Source organism: Dreissena polymorpha, chromosome 7 (assembly GCF_020536995.1).
Source record: "Dreissena polymorpha isolate Duluth1 chromosome 7, UMN_Dpol_1.0, whole genome shotgun sequence".
NCBI classification, from domain to species: domain Eukaryota; kingdom Metazoa; phylum Mollusca; class Bivalvia; order Myida; family Dreissenidae; genus Dreissena; species Dreissena polymorpha.
Window position 1 is genome coordinate 102,389,549 of NC_068361.1, and position 18,566 is coordinate 102,408,114.

An 18,566-nucleotide genomic window follows, 5' to 3' on the forward strand; every position below is an offset into this window, starting at 1 on the left:
AATGTGGCTCTACTGTAGAATCAGATTTAGATAAAGCTAAAGTTTTAAATGAACAATTCACCAGTGTCTTTACGCACACCGAATATACATCAGTTCCTTATGAAACACCATTATATGAACAAATGGACTTAATAAATATTACTGAAAAAGGAGTAGAAAAATTGCTTAAAGGCTTAAATACAACCAAGGCCATGTCTCCTGATAGTATACATCCAAAAGTATTTTTAAAAGAACTTGCAACTAGTATATCAAGCGTCTTAGCGCATCTCTTTCAACAATCAGTAAACATCATTACTATTCCGGAGGATTGGAAATCAGCAAATATTTGTCCGTTATACAAGAAAGATGACAGATCAAAACCTAGTAATTATAGACCTGTGTCGTTGACTTGCATATGTTGCAAACTTCTAGAGCACATCATCTGTTCCAACTTAATGCAACATTTTGATAACAACTCTATTCTGAACAAAAATTAACATGCTTTCCGTAAAAATCACAGTTGTGAAACCCAACTTGTAACAGTCATTAATGACTGGGCAACATCTATAGATAAATCCAAACAAGTGGACATTTTTATACTAGACTTCGAAAAAGCGTTCGACACCGTGCCTCATGAATTATTAACAACTAAATTACACAAATATGGAGTTCCCGTAAACATTCTACAGTGGATAGACTCATTTTTAGTAAACCGTAAGCAATGCGTTGTAGTTAATGGCGCCAGATCAGATTCATCAATTGTTAAATCCGGAGTACCGCAGGGAACTGTGTTAGGCCCTATCCTATTTTTAGTGCATATTAATGACATCTCTATGGACATAACTTCGAATATTAGACTTTTTGCCGACGATTGTGTTTGCTATAGGGAAATTAATAATTTTGAAGACTGCTTAGATCTACAATCGGACATTAATAAACTTGGTAATTGGGCCACTTCTTGGGGTATGAGATTCCAACCCAGTAAATGCAAGATGATGACTCTTTCACGCAAAAAGACGAAAATTAATTTTGACTACACATTGAAAAATACTCGTCTAGACTTCTTATCTTGTATTAAATATCTTGGAGAGAATATCACATGTGATCTGAATTGGAGCAAACATATCAATGAAGTCTGCAACAAATCGTACATAACGTTAGGTCTTCTCAAAAGAAATTTATCCATGTGTCCTCAAGACGTAAAACTTCAGGCATACAAAGGCCTAATCCGCCCAGTGTTAGAATATGCCAGCGCGGCCTGGGATCCGCATCAAATTTATTTACAAGAAAACCTTGAAAGCGTACAAAAGCGTTCAGCTAGATTCATCACTTCTAATTATCGGGACTATGAACCAGGATCCATGACTAAAATTTTAAAAGAATTAGAATTACAACTTTTGAAAGAAAGAAGAAAACAAAATAGACTAATATTACTATGTAAAGGACTTAATTCACGTGCAAATTTACCATTGGATAAACTTCATCGACCTATTCGTTTTACCAAAAACATGCATAATGAACATTTTAACAGAATTTCGACAAGGACAAACGTACTGAAGTTCAGTTTCATCCCAAACACAATATGTGACTGGAACTCTCTTCCTCCGGACTTGATTCGCAAATATCAAACAGCTACTAACGATCCTGTTTCTGTGTTTATAAACCAAATTAGAGGGGGGCTCGAAAACTAAGTATGTTTCACAGCTACTTGACGCACGCGCGGTGAGTAAACGTTTTTCAATGTTTCACCATAACACATCAAGATCAAGATCAATGGAATCAAGACAAATGCTCCCCCCGACATTAGCCCTCCTATTAAATTAAGCAATTCAAATGACATGCTAATGGTGTTCAGTTTAAGAAGAATCCAAAAACTTTCCTTATCAATGCGAATTTGTTCGGTTTGTTATCCTTACTATATTAGTTGTAGTTGTAAGCGTCCGAAAATTATATGGAGTTCATTCGCGATGCCGAGAATGTTTTTTTTTATCGTTACCAACCACTGTTAGATTTGTAGCTCGAAATTTATACTGCGCATAGTCAATGTTGATTGTTTATTGCTATAATTGTTGGTAACGAATGATTAAAAAACCATGTCCGGTGACCAAGTACGGAATTTTAATACAATTTGAACATACAAATAGGTTGTAACCTTTGTTAATTTCGATGCGCGAATGGGAAGCGCAATGAATATAAACATCCGGAGATCATTCTAGTTTCGGTTTGTAAGCGGTCACGTTTCGCTATTTTCATTTTACAGGTACTTTCTTTTTTGTTCAAGAACCTGTGTTTCATTGCGTGTAAACGTTCAGAAAAATCGTAAACGTGTTACCCTTTTGTTCGGTGAACTGTGCATACCTGAACTTACATTGTTTTCTCCTCAATCGGTATCTTGTGACTTGTCGTTTCGCCCTAAAGGCTAACACGTGTTCGCCCTAGGTCACCCTGAGTCGTTTCGCACTGGGTCGTTTCGCCCTTACAAGTGGGTTGTTTCGCCCTTATTTTATTGTAACGTAGTACTTTTTTCTAAATGTTTGATCAGATGTTTGGCTTATTAATAGCATAGATTCTATCGTTTTTATCAACTTTAAGCTAGTTTGCATCTTTTGATCTCAAGATATTCGAAAGTGTATATAATAAGCAACTTGGCTATGGCATCGTCATTCGTGAATTCATATATCGACCATAGGGACCGTTAAGTAAAAATATTCTATTATACTACATATATATATATATATATATATATATATATATATATATATATATATATATATATATATATATATAGTATAATAGAGTATTTTTTACCTAACGATCCCTGTGATATCGACATGTACTTATGGGAGACGAATTGTGTACTTCTTGTGAGCAGATAGTCACACCTCGCCAACATGTCATCAGTTGTGATTTATGTGACACATGGCAAAAATTGGGCTGGTACTTATCCCAATCGGGCAAACAAAATTGCTGAAAAATGATTGCATTTCAAATTAAATGAATTTATGAAGGGAATGGTTAAAATCCACATACACACTCCATGGTCAAACCCTTGAGACAGTTAGTGATGCTAAATACTTGGGTGCTAGCATCACATCCGACCTCAGTTGGAACAAACACATAAACCAGGTCACCGCAATAGCCAGTCAAACACTTAACTTCATCAAACGCAACATCCCCTTTAAGCACCCACGCATCAGAGAATTTGCCTTCAAAACCCTTGTCCGCCCACAACTTGAGTATAGTAGCTCAGTGTGGAGTCCCCACACACAACACAACATCAACAAGATCGAAATGGTCCAATGCAGGGCCGCTCGATGGGTCACCAATGACTACTCATATCACAACAGTGTCACACACATGCTAGAAACATTAGGGTGGCATTCTCTTGAAAACAGAAGGTAGGACTCCCGGCTACTGATGTTTTACAAAATTGTCCACGGACTGGTTGCTGTACCAATGCCTCCTTACGTCATTCCTCTGACCCGGCTCACTAGACATCTGCACCCTCTTTCATTCAGACAAATTCCCACTCCCAGTAATTATTATAAATTTTCATTCTATCCAGCTACTATCATCCTTTGGAACTCCCTATCAGGCAATATTGAACAGGCACCTACCCTGGACCAGTTTAGGCAGGGGGTGACCAAACTAGACCACAGTTTCTAAGCAGGCTGGCTGTTTTTAACCTTTCATCTGTATATTTCTTCTTTTAATTAACATTTTCACCTTTGTTTCTATGTCTCACAAATACTTTATGTATTACTTTTCATCTCCTGTACATTTCTTCCTTTAATTTTCTAGCATTGACACGCGCCTGCTTATAATGCTAATTGTTGGCGACTAGCAGTATATATAGATACACAAGTGGTTATTTTTTTTTTTCAGAAAAGTTAATTTTTCGTTATAATATGATTATCATATATTTATCATTCAAAATGATGTTTTCACTAATTAATATCATAGCCACACGCTAACCACCTGTGTATAGATAGAGATAGATAATGAGAAATTATTTCAGCACGCCACGTTAAACGTGCATCTCTTTTTTGCCCTTTGTTTCTGCTCTGTAGTCATTCAGGTATAATACATACACGACTCTCGAACTTTACAAAACATATGCAGATAAAATAATTTAAATCAAGAACCAATGAGTTATATGAAAATAAATTGGGGGTAGTTGTCTTGTTGGGGCATGTTGTCCAAAAGATTTAAAGGCGAGTTGACCATAGTTTCCTGTCCTCGCCCGAGCTTTTATGAGGACATATATACAGCGACCCAGAGGTTCTGACGTTAGAGAAAGGAATGTTGCAATAAGTGCAGGACACAATTTACCAATGAGCCACACATACCAGCCAATGGCTACAAATAAGAGAATTTGACTCAAGAAATTGCCATTTGGCTAAAAGTTTTTCTTCAAAATTATCCATCACACATCCATAAAAATAAGAATTCAGAGTGATACATAATGACGTAAATTCGGCTACAGAAAAGTTTGACCCATCGGTAGCGCTGCATACCTGAGTTATTTGCCCACAAACAGTTCCATTTTAATGCTTAAAATGTTATAAGTTTGTGGTGCAAAGTACTTCTAGTTCTACATTGGTCAAGCAATTGAATTGATCATTAAAATATGTGTCACCATTAAGTGTAAATGTGCAAAACACAATTTTCACATGCAGTGTTCTACACATCCCTGAGTTTCGTGCCCTTGAACTGTGCCATTTCATTAAGAAATAATATTTTTCTATCATGGTTTGTTGTCGAATAACCCACAGTAAGGAGTATAGATGCGTAGGAATTAAATCACAAGTGCGAAGCAAGAGTGATTTGATAACACGCATCTATACTCCTTACTGTGGTTTATTCGACAAAAAACCATCATAGAAAAATATTATTTCGATTCTAACAAGATTCTGATTGATTTGGTTCAAGCTTTTGGACGTGAACTATATTTTTCAATACTCCGCCCTTTTTAGTACAAAGTTCACTATTTAGTGATGTCATTGAAATGTACAAACATATGGCGTCATTTTCATTCATAAATATTTTGCAAATGACATCACTTTCATTGAGTACAACAATCGTAGAAACTAAATGACGTCACGTTTATTGATGCTACTGAAAAGCTGACATGCTATAAATGTTTTCTTAATTACGTTTCCTAACAAATAACATTCTTTGTTGGCGTGGTTATGCCACTTATCACCAAATATACAATTTGTTGTTTCATTACATTTATATACATGCTACATTTATTACATTTCTTTTAGAGCGAGTTTTAGCACGTGTATTTTACTGCAATATTTTTTTTTATTTATTCAGAATTAGTTTTGAAACATTAAGCTCCGCCCATAATTTATTGCAGAATAACAAACACTTGATTTCCTTCTTTGTCTATAGAAAAAAAGTCGCGTGCCGTGTTAGAATTACAAATAATTAAAGGTTTGTGGAGTTAACTTCTGATACTCAAGATGATTTTATTGAAACCACAAATATGTCATTGTCATGTATTTAAGGCTGTTGGAAGTTTAACTAAATTTAGTTGTCCTGTAGTGATTTAACGTTACTTCCAACAGCAAACTTGGGCTAGCCTTTTAGCGATGCGGTTAAAGTGTCTGACTACCACTCTGGGGGTCGTTGGTTCAATCCCCCCTTGAGCTCTCTATTTTCACAATAGTCCAAAACAATGTTCACATACTGTGATCCACACCTTTTGGTATCATTTTCCCTGAACATAGCCATTTTTATGCATAATGTATTTGAAGCTTTTAACACCTGCATTTGTGAAGCTATTGAAATGAAACTTGAAAGATGTCATCTTAATGTGCATGACACAATTTTCATGTGCAATGATCTACACAGGTTCCTGAATTATGTAGTCTCTTCAACATAGCCATGTATTTCTGTGTTATGATCCCCTAAATCTAGATATTGGCATGGCTTTTCCTTTGACAAAGTTTGCAGGTTTCAAAACTCATCATTATTGAACTTGTAAAAGCCATAAAGATTGTATTCATTAACATCATGTGAAAGACCCTGGGCTGTTTGGTTTCTTTCGTTTTCATGCCCCCAGTAGGGTGGCATATGGCAGTTGAACTGTCCGTCAGTCAGTCTGTCCGTCGTTCGAAAACTTTAATGGCAATAACTTTGACGATGTTGAACATGGCAACTTGATAATTGGCATGCATGTGTATCTCATGGAGCTGAACATTTTGAGTGGTGAAAGGTCAAGGTCAATGCCATCCTTCAAAGTCAGTGAAAGGTCAAATTTTGCAATATTGAAGATAGCAACTTGATATTTGGCATGCATGTGTATCTCATTGATGATGGAGCTGCACATTTTGAGCGGTGAAAGGTCAAGGTCATCCTTCAAGTTCAAGGTCAAATTTTGCAATATTGAAAATAGCAACTTGATATTTCGCATGCATGCGTATCTCATGGACCTGTACATTTTTATCTGTGAAAGGTCAAGGCCATCCTTCAAGGTCAAAGATCAAATTTTGCAATTTTGAAGATAGCAACTCCATATTTGGCATGCATGCGTATCTCGTGGAGCTGCACATTTTGAGTGGTGATAGTTCATCCTTCAAGGTCAAAGGTAGAATATATGGTTTCAAAGCGGTGCAGTAGGGGGCATTGTGTTTCACGAACACAGCTCTTGTTCAATAAAGGTTTGTTTGACACATGAAAAATATGCAGACATGTTATCATGGTATTTTTCGCAGAAAAAGTGCCATTCTTTTTATGTTTTTAGCCAGGTTTTTAACCAGGTTTTCCGAAGGAAAAAACTGGTTATTAGATTGTCGAATGTCGGCGGGCGGGCGGAACAAGCTTGTCCGGGCCATAACTTTGTTGTTCATTGTGAGATTTTAAAATCATTTTGCACATTTGTTCACCATCATTGGACAGTGTGTCGCACGAAAGAATTACATCCATATCTCCAAGGTCAAGGTCGCCACGACTAAAAATAGATTTATTTTGAAACAAGGTGGGTAACTTTAAACAATCAGTTCAGTTTGAGTTGTCTCCCTTTATTAGACTTTTTCAAATTAAAAACTTGGTTTTGTGACAATTTTGTCCCATGTTTTTTCATAGATCAGCTAGAAACAATGTCTGGACGTGCATTGATGCGAGCCATCCGTGTTGCCCAGTATGGTGGACCAGAAGTGTTAAGGGTTGATTTCCAAGTTCCAGTACCAGTCCCTACAGATACACAGGTATACCTGTAATGACTGTCCACACAACTAACACAAATATATATATATTTTTATATAAAGAAAAAGTTATACTTAAAAAATAGGACTCCATAATTTAATTTTGAATGTTTTGACTTTAGCGGGCAACAGTTCTGGTTTCTTGTGGCATAGCCAAAGTTTGTCACTTTATTATGTCATAATAAATGAGTAATGCAATTACTCTTAAGTTTTCACTCTGTAATATAACACATATTTTGGGCATTATTGAATAAATATAATAATCAAAATTTGTATCAGAGCAATAACCCAAATTTCATATGGCAAAGACCATCCTTTCATTGCCTCGTTTATAAAAGTCAAACATTGGTCTATTCCGTATGTGTTTGCAATGCTGTATGTATTCGTTATTTGTCCGTTGCATACATCATATTTTTGTTGCAATTGGTAGACATGTGGCTTTGCACACGGCCCATCCGTTTTTGCACACGTTACAATCAACTTTTTCATTGTTTATATCTGTATTTTGACTTAAGTAACTGGTCAGTCTCATGCACACAACTGGGCAAAGCGGACACACAACTTTGTGTGTCGTGAGGCCGTTGAGAGTCTCGCTTTTATCTTGTAATTCATTAACATTTGAAAACATTGTGTTGAGTTTAATAATCAGAAATAAAATGCAAAGAAAACTGCAATGGACGTTTATGTTATTGTGTTCTCCACAAACTACGTGGCACCTTGCTATCCCTTTTTCAGCAAAACAATTATTTTTTTCTGATTCCAATTTATCGCACATCCATATTTTCACATATAATTAAAGACATGTATACCTGTGATAGACAATGGCTTCAACCGATATTTAATGAAGTGATCATAGTAAAGCAACAAATATTCTCCTGAATGTATTTGTGTTTTTTGGTGTGTATCACTTCAGGAACAAAAGTATGATGTCTATTTGTACCAAACATGTTAATCTGATTGCTCTTCAAAATTCATGTTAACGTGTCGAATCTCCATGCAATTATCTACAGAAATATTCCTTAGCTAAAGTGTGGCAGAAAGGCTAAAATATTTACCCTTAGAAGTTATTTTTAAATGTTCTAATGTCAACGAAATCTTGATTTGCAAAGTTAAATTGAGTGCAAATTAAAGATTTATTCTACAGTTCAATTATCAAATGCCAATAATTGTACACTGTGGTTAACTTAAAGCACAAGCTTGGAAAATCAATCTGTTAAACAAAATCATAGTTTTAACCTATTTATTTAAGCTTGATTGCATTGAAAGCCTCAGGCTTATAGAAAAGCTCTCGAGTCCGTTTCCTGGGCCTATAACCAGTACTTGGTGTCTTTGGGGAAAATCTAGAAGACGCTTCCCGATTGGGGATTGAACCCATGATCGCTAGGTGGACACCTTATCCTTGAATCATACACAATGACATTATTAAAAATTCATTGATACATATCCTGTAGAAATTGATATTAAACAGTGGGGTATTTACAAGCACATGCTATCATTTATCAGTGACAATAGGCACAGGAATATGTGAACATTGAATGCATGAGGTGTATCAGTGTGTCTACATTTTTGAACTCTGTAAAATGGGTGATCAGCCTTTTTTGTCTGAAGCTAATGAACCCCTTTTTAAAAGTTGAAATGAAATAAGACTATGAACTCACAATTTTGGGGGACAAATGGACATTTTCTTTTTTAAATGAAAATTCTATTTAAAAACTACTTTTTTTTAAAGAGATTGGCATTACCATTTCAATATGTGTATTTCTGTTTATTTTTTTTGCTGTTTTATTTATCAAATGAGTCAAAGAGAAGATGAAACTTGTTCAACAATTTTGTATTTAGCTGTTGTGGAGCAAGCTTTAAACTGCCAATTTTGCTGTACAATTGTATTATAATAAGTTTCATGCTCTGCTTAACCCTTTGCATGCTGGGAAATTTGTCATCTGCTAAAATGTCGTCTGCTGAATTTCTGAAATTAGCATTTTCTTCAACTTTTTTCAAAGAATACTATCAGAATAGCAAACAGTTTGGATCCAGATGAGACGCCACGTTCTGTGGCGTCTCATCTGGATCCAAACTGTTTGCAAAGGCCTTCAAAATTCGGTTCCCGCACGGAGAGAGTTAAAGCATTGTAAGATAACAATGCTGTTTTATGAGCATTTGACTATCATTTTGACCCAGTTTCTAGAGCACCTCAGTGTTCTCCAGAAAAAAAATTGAGTAGCCAGTTATATTTTCAAAAAAGCCAGCAACTAAGCAAAAAAGCAGATGTTTTTGTGCCATTTTAAGTCCCTACCGGTGAAACCGGAGAGGACTTATGGTTTTTGCTCTGTGTGTCTGTCTGTCACACTTTTCTGGATCCTGCGATTATTTTAAAAGTTCTTCATATTTTTTCATGAATCTTGACACATGGACGGATGGCAATTTGGAGATTATGCACGTCATTTCATTTTCTTCCTACGTCAAGAATTCTGGTTGCTATGGCAACAAATAGACTATGAATATTGCTGAAAATTGTGGAGTTTCACCGGTAGGGGACTTTTATTGCTTGGCAATATTCTTGTAATTGATATTTTGTGGAAAAGTAGCTGGCGTCTAGATTGAATGTAACAATTGAAATAGCCGGCCTGCCGGTGTTTGTGGAGATCACTGGTACTGAGTAAACCTACCGGGTAATATGTGTGACATTCTTCAGGTATTGGTAGAAGTTAAAGCAGCCAGCGTGAATCCTGTGGACACGTACATCCGTAACGGTACATACTCAATTAAACCTCCTCTGCCATACACGCCGGGAGCTGACGGCGCTGGAATTGTGTCACAGATTGGGGCCAGTGTCACAAAGTTTAAGGTATGTTAAGCACCAGTGTGCAATTTCAATGACAGCTCTGTAATACATGTATTGTTATTTTAGTATGGTTTTTATTTTTATTGAAAAAAAATGGCCCGATGATTTTAAGTGAGCATTATAATTAGTACATATTACTCTGGAGTTGTGTTGGCAAAACTGCTGAAGTCAATCTGTCTGTATTACAGTGTTACACTGTTCTGGTTTTGGAAAAACTCCATTGGGGAATATTTCTGTATTACTCTGGGCTTGTATATCTAAAACTAACAGGAGAATCACTCTGTATTACACTGGGCTGGTATATGCAAAACTAACAGGAGAATCACTCTGTATTACACTGGGCTGGTATATGCAATACTAACAGGAGAATCACTCTATATTACACTTGACTGGTATATGCAAAACCTACAGGAGAATCACTCTGTATTACTCTGGGCTGGTATATGCAAAACATACTGGAGAATCACTCTGTATTACACTGGGCTGGTATATGCAAAACCTACTGGAGAATCACTCTGTATTACACTGGGCTGGTATATGCAAAACTAACAGGAAAATAACTCTATATAACACTGGGCTGATATATGCAAATCCTACTGGAGAAACACTCTGTATTACACTGGGCTGGTATATGCAATACCTACTGGAGAATCACTCTGTATTACATTGGGCTGGTATATGCAAAACCTACTAGAGAATCACTCTGTATTACACTGGGCTAGTATATGCAAAACTAACAGGAGAATCACTCTGTATTACACTGGGCTGGTATATGCAATACTAACAGAAAAATCACTATATAGTACACTGGGCTGGTATATGCAAAACCTACTGGAGAATCACTCTATATTACACTGGGCTGGTATATGCAAAACTAACAGGAGAATCACTCTATATTACACTGGGCTGGTATATGCAAAACTAATAGAAGAATCACTCTATATTTCACTGGGCTGGTATATGCAAAACTAACAGGAGCATCACACTGTATTACACTGGGCTGGTATATGTAAAACTAACAGGAGAATCACTCTGTATTACTCTGGGCTGGTATATGCAAAACTAACAGGAGAATCACTCTGTATTATACTGGGCTGGTATATCTAAAACTAACAGGAGAATCACTCTTTATTACACTGGGCTGGTATATGCAATACTAACAGGAGAATCACTCTATATTACACTGGGGTGGTATATGCAATACTAACAGGAGAATCACTCTATATTACTTTGGGCTGGTATATGCAATACTAACAGGAGAATCACTTTATATTACACTGGGCTGGTATATGCAAAACTAACAGGAGAATCACTCTATATTACACTGGGTTGGTATATGCAAAACTAAGAGGAGAATCACTCTATATTATACTCGGCTGGTATATCTAAAACTAACAGGAGACTCACTCTGTATTACACTGGGCTAGTATATGCAAAACTAACAGGAGAATCACTCTATATTACACTGGGCTGGTATATGCAAAACTAACAGGAGAATCACTCTGTATTACACTGGGCTGGTATATGCAAAACTAACAGGAGAATCACTCTGTATTACACTCGGCTGATATATGCAAAACTAACAGGAGAATAACTCTATGTTACACTGGGCTGGTATATGCAAAACTAACAGGAGAATCACTCTATATTACACTGGGCTGGTATATGCAAAACTAACAGGAGAATCACCCTATATTACACTGGGCTAGTTTATGCAAAACTAACAGGAGAATCACTCTATATTACACTGGGCTGGTATATGCAAAACTAACAGGAGCATCACTCTATATAACACTCGGCTGATATATGCAAAACTAACAGGAGACTCACTCTATATTACACTGGGCTGGTATATGCAAAACTAACAGGAGAATAACTCTATATTACACTGGGCTGGTATATGCAAAACTAACAGGAGAATCACCCTATATTACACTGGGCTGGTATATGCAAAACTAACAGGAGAATCACTCTGTATTACACTGGGCTAGTATATGCAAAACTAACAGGAGAATCACTCTATATAACACTCGGCTGGTGTATGCAAAACCTACTAGAGAATCACTCTGTATAACACTGGGCTGGTATATCTAAAACTAAGAGGAGAATCACTTTATATTACTCTGGGCTGGTATATGCAAAACTAACAGGAGAATCTCTCTATATTACACTGGGCTGGTATATGCAAAACTAATAGGAGAATCACTCTATATTTCACTGGGCTGGTATATGCAAAACTAACAGGAGAATCACTCTATATTACACTGGGCTGGTATATGCAAAACTAACAGGAGAATCACCCTATATTACACTGGGCTAGTTTATGCAAAACTAACAGGAGAATCACACTGTATTACACTGGACTGGTATATGCAAAACTAACAGGAGAATCACTCAATATTATACTGGGCTGATATATGCAAAACTAACAGGAGAATCACTTTGTATTACACTGGGCTGGTATATCTAAAACTAACAGGAGAATCACTCTGTATTACACTGGGCTAGTATATGCAAAGCCTACTGGAGAATCACTCTGTATTACACTGGGCTGGTATATGCAAAACCTACTAGAGAATCACTCTGTATTACACTGGGCTGGTATATCTAAAACTAACAGAAGAATCACTCTGTATTACACTGGGCTGGTGTATGCAAAACTAACAGGAGAATCACTCTATATTACACTGGGCTGGTATATGCAAAACTAATAGAAGAATTACTCTATATTTCACTAGGCTGGTATATGCAAAACTAACGGGAGAATCACTCTATATTACACTGGGCTGGTATATGCAAAACTAACAGGAGAATCACTCTGTATTACACTTGGCTGATATATGCAAAACTAATAGGAGAATCACTGTATATTACACTTGACTGGTATATGCAAAACCTACTGGACAATCACTCTATATTACTCTGGGCTGGTATATGCAAAACTAACCGGTGAATCACCTATATTACACTGGGCTGGTATATGCAAAGCCTACTGGAGAATCACTCTTTATTACACTGGGTTGGTGTATGCAAAACCTACTGGAGAATCACTCTGTATTACACTGGGCTGGTATATCTAAATCTAACAGGAGAATCACTCTGTATTACTCTTGGCTGGTATATGCAAAACTAACAGGAGAATCACTCTATATTAATCTTGGCTGGTATATGCAAAACTAACAGGAGAATCATTCTCTATTACACTGTGCTGGTAATTGCAAAACCTACTGGACAATCACTCTATATTACTCTGGACTGGTATATGCAAAACCTACTGGACAATCACTCTATATTACTCTGGGCTGGTATATGCAAAACCTACTGGAGAATCATTCTGTATTACACTGGGCTGGTGTATGCAAAACCTACTGGAGAATCACTCTGTATTACACTGGGCTGTTATATCTAAATCTAACAGGAGAATCACTCTGTATTACTCTTGGCTGGTATATGCATAACTAACAGGAGAATCACTCTATATTGATCTTGGCTGGTGTATGCAAAACTAACAGGAGAATCACTCTATATTACACTGGGCTGGTAATGGAAAAACTAACAGCAGAATCACTGTATATTACACTTGGCTGGTATATGCAAAACCTACTGGACAATCACTCTATATTACTCTGGGCTGGTATATGCAAAACCTACTGGACAATCACTCTATATTACTCTGGGCTGGTATATGCAAAACCTACTGGAGAATCATTCTGTATTACACTAGGCTGGTAGTGGCAAAACTCCATCTGTCTCTGAACTTAAGTTGTACTAAATGTCATGGTACATAACTTAAGCGAGATTCTTGAAAACGTGTGTAAGCAGCTAAGTAAGCTCACTCTGTTTGGCACTCGCCTTGTAATTGGTAGGCCCTGGGTTAGAAGTGATAACTTCAAATCAAATTTTCTTTGCAAACTACAATGTTTTTTTTCTACAATGGATACAATGTTAATAATTCAAGCAATATTGACTTTACCATTTTCAAACATTTAATATTAAAGACCTTTAAATGAAATAGCCAGAGACTTGAGGATTTAAATGAATTTCAAAACAGCTTTATGAAAACGAGTCCAGTATAGAACATTCATGCTTAATCCCTAAATGTATTAACCCTTTGCATGCTGGCTAATTTGTCGTCTGCTAAAATGTCATCTGCTGAATTTCTAAAATTAGCATTTTCTTCAATTTTTTCAAAGAATACTGTCAGAATAGCAAACAGTTTGGTTCAATATGAGACGCCACATCTGGATACAAGCTGTTTGCAAAGGCCTTCAAAATTCGGTTCCAGCACTGTAAGGGTTAACAATCATGACCTGTTCTTTTGGATTTCCACAGGAAGGTGATAAAGTGTTCCTAATAAGGACTGTGTCTGGCGGGTATGCAGAATATACAGTCGCTGAGGAAGCTATGGTCGGGAAGTTACCTGACCGCCTGAGTTTTTCCCATGGAGCCGGTCTGGGAGTACCTTGCTATACAGCGTATCGTGCATTATGCATAAAGTAAGAACAGAGTATATAAGTAGGAGGTATATCTGGAAAAAAATCTTTACAAAAATTACTTAAAATTTGTTTTTTTGTAATGTGTCAGTGTGGTCCCGCTCTAAATGTTTATGTCCCCCACTATAGTAGTGGGGGACATATTGTTTTTGCCCTGTTTGTCTGTTTGTTGGTCTGTTGGTCTGTTTGCGCCAACTTTAACATTTTGCAATAACTTTTGCTATATTGAAGATAACAACTTCATATTTGGCATGCATGTGTATCTCATGAAGCTGCACATTTTGAGTGGTGAAAGGTAAAGGTCAAGGTCATCCTTCAAGGTCAGAGGTCAAATATATGTGGCCAAAATCGCTCATTTTATGAATACTTTTGCAATATTTAAGATAGCAACTTGATATTTGGCATGCATGTGTATCTCATGAAGCTGAATATTTTGAGTGGTGAAAGGTCAAGGTCAAGGTCATCCTTCAAGGTCAGGGGTCAAATATAGGTGGCCCAAATCGCTTATTTTATGATTACTTTTGCAATATTGAAGATAGCAACTTGATATTTGGCATGCATGTGCATCTCATGGAGCTGCACATTTTGAGTGGTGAAAGGTCAAGGTCAAGGTCACCCTTTAAGGTCAGAGGTCAAATATATGTGGCCCAAATCACTTATTTTATGAATACTTTTGCAATATTGAAGATAGCAACTTGATATTTGGCATGCATGTGTATCTCATGGAGCTGCACATTTGAATGGTGAAAGGTCAAGGTCAAGGTCATCCTTCACAAGGTCAAACATAATATAGGGGGACATTGTGTTTCACAAACACATCTTGTTACCTATGGCCATTACAATGTGTAGTAAGTTTATTTTTATTGTCCCCTACCGGTTTCGAATGCTATACCTGGTCACTTCGGACTTAAGTCACTTCGGCACTTCGGTAGTTATTTCGGCACTTGAAGTTGGATGTATCGGCACTTATATTTAGACGCTTCGGCACTTAGTTTTTTTTAAGTACGTAAGTTTGTTACAAATAAAATGCATTTATTGGTAAATTAATATATTTCTAAAGCTTTATTTTATCTTAAAATTGAAAATTAATTGGAAATGGGAAATGGAAATGAAATAGTTAAATCAAAATTTAAATGTTTGCAAACCTCTTGCAAACTTCAATTTTTAACCTAAGTTTAATATATATTCTTGATATAGGAACATAAAAATATGGCAAACACATCGAATTTTAATCATTTGTTTTTTTTCTACTGTGAAACACGTAAAAACAAATATGCCTGGCAAACATCGATAAAAATGTAAATGATCAACCAAATATGACAAATATAATGCACCGAATTTTAATCTGATTAATTTTTCTATTATGAAAAAGTGAGAAAAAACATGGATTACATGCTCTGCTGGCAGAAACGACAAAGCCATCATCTGCGTAAGACGGCTACATACAACGCAGGCAATTCCATGTTGCCGGCGGCGGAGGCCACGGGAACACGCTACACACACATCCATAGGGATAAATACTCAGAAATTAATTTTCAAGATGCATGTAATATATTCAAATTATCACAGTATGAAACATGTTTTAAAGGCTTGATATAACGTAAAACGTTAGCTAGTTAATTATTTTTAACAGATAAATCAACAGTACATGCATATTTATATACTTTCTTAAAGTGGACAACATAAAAACACATATGATTGGCTTTTACAAATTTGCCAATTGCAACCTCGCTTTCTTGTCTGATATGTGGCATAATAATTCAATGCATTACATGTATTTGACAATTCCGTCAATTCTATTTTCATTGCATATGAGTGGATGAATCGCGCAGAGACTGTGGCATATGTTATACACGTGTCACTCATAGATCCATAAATATCATTAACCTGCAAATTATCTCCCGGGGTTGACAGCCGCTGTGGCCAAATTCCTTTTCCTGTTATCAAGGCGTATGTGAATGTTTTACAAATATTTACGTAATCTGGTAATCTGTTATTTTGTGACTTAATAAGCATATTTCGGAAAACAATAGAAACAGATATTTTATATAGTTAATGTATTCGTAATGGTTAGTTTTCTGTATCTTCATTTTAGTTAACAAAAAAATCGTTGTATTTAACTAAAAAGTGTTAAAAAAAATATCAAAATTAATAACAATTTATTCGTTGAAAATTCTTCGCTAATTAAAATAGTAAACACTGTAAATTTAAACAACATTAAACAAATTAATTATTCATGATAACAAACCTCACACACTAGCTCCATTTCTGTCATTTTTTTTATACATAGATTCATCATCCTAAATCAACAGTGATAATTGTATCACTAAACAACAGGATACATTTTGGAGACATAAAGTATGAAAATTTGAAATGATTTATTGCAATGCTTACATTCATCTTGTTACACAATTCAAACAACCATTCTAATCACAACTTCAGTAATTAAAGGGAAGAATCTACTAATGTTGTTAAAACTTTATATCCAACCCTTTTGCTTGTATATTCACACGTGACATTTGTAACTTGTACACTTCAACACCGTTATTTCGAACACCGATAATACAAAATCACCGTATTTTGGGGTCCCGATTTTATTTCTTCTTTGTTTAATGGAAAATGTCATGGTTAATCCGAACTTCGTTAAACCGGAGAAATCGTTAATTCGAGGTGATTCTGTCGGTTCCAGCAATATAATTCACACCTAATTATCCATCATTAATCCGAAGTCAAAACTGCAGACACAAATTAAAACCAGTTGCTAATTGAGCGTAATTTCGCACGTTTGTTGTCTGCGCGTGGCGTGTTAATTTTTATAATGTCGTCAAAAGCCGATAATTACTTATTTGTGTAGTTGTGCATTCTTTAGTCACAATCAAACGTGTCAAGTTAGGTTTGAGTAAATGTTGTCAAATGAAATGCACCATATATAAACTCTACGTTTTAGCTTACTTGATTGCTCAGGTGAGCTTTTGTGACCGGTCTTTGTCCGTCGTCCGTCCGTCCGTCCGTTAACATTTGTTCGTAAACACTCGAGAGGCCACATTTATTCACCGGTGGGTAGCGTGTGGCTATGATATTAATTAGTGAAAACATCTTTTTGTATGATAAATAATCATATTATAACGAAAAATTAACTTTTCTGAAAAAAAAAATTTCACTATCAAATATATATATAAAACAAGGTATGCAACTCAAAATCACCCCAAAACGGGGTGCATCGCTTTGAACAGCCATATCTTCATAAATTGTGCAGCGATTTTCACGATCTCGGTCTTATTCAACGCAGAAATGAATTTCCTTTCTGGAAATGTATATGTCTTGCAATATTTTTACAAATGCTGGGTCAACCTTTAAGAAATAACACGATACACAATTCGCATGACCCAGTTGACAGTGATCCTTGTAAGAAAAGTTTGATGTTTGGTAAGGGGGGTCAACTCAAAATATAGGTCACCATTTCAAATCTTACAAAAACACTCCCTACGCCAGAGTTTTGGTTCAATAATGATGAAACTTGACCAGGATGTTTGTCTGGTCAATATCTAGGTCATGTTTGACATTAGGTAAAGATTGAATGAACCGACTCCTCTCAGGTGAGCGAACTAGGGCCATCTTGGCCCTCTTGTTAAGATTAACTACTGGATGAATGGGAATAAGCTCAAAATGAATAACTCAAAAACGGAATTTATTATGTTCAGTGTCCGACTAATCCATTGCCCGGAGCCCGGTGGCTACCGAAATTTTTCATCGGGCTACTGAAATTTTCCAGATGACGCCCGTCGGGCTACTATAAATCTATAAGAGCGGTAGCCCGGTTTATTGACAGACATACGTAGAATAATCACGCTGACCATGTGTTTGTACACTGTGTATTGCTTATAATCCGATAACAAAGTGCAATTAATTATCTAATCAGTCACTGATCACTTGCACGGTGTATATGCATATCGGTGGCCTCTCTGTCAAAATGCTGCCTCTCTGTTCATTCTCGGCTGCCTCTCTGTTATATCCAAGAAAACGGATGATCGACATTCA

At 36.3% G+C, this 18,566-nt stretch overlaps 1 protein-coding gene across 3 annotated transcripts in view; it reads left to right on the forward strand.

Moving 5' to 3' along the window:
- The first annotated feature begins 2,196 nt into the window (after positions 1-2,196).
- LOC127837097 (zeta-crystallin-like) overlaps positions 2,197-18,566 on the forward strand; it is a 56,357-nt gene continuing 39,987 nt past the window's right edge. The window contains exons 1-4 of one of the 3 annotated variants that reach the window (XR_008029097.1): positions 2,197-2,239; positions 7,075-7,196; positions 9,886-10,038; positions 14,368-14,531. Coding sequence is in view for 2 of the 3 variants with exons in the window: in XM_052363937.1 (XP_052219897.1) it covers positions 7,089-7,196; positions 9,886-10,038; positions 14,368-14,531 (425 nt within the window). In the remaining variant the exon portion in view is untranslated. Of the gene's footprint in view, positions 2,240-2,298; positions 2,462-7,074; positions 7,197-9,885; positions 10,039-14,367; positions 14,532-18,566 lie in introns of those variants that run through there. The other 2 variants (XM_052363937.1, XM_052363935.1) reach the window with 2 other exon arrangements.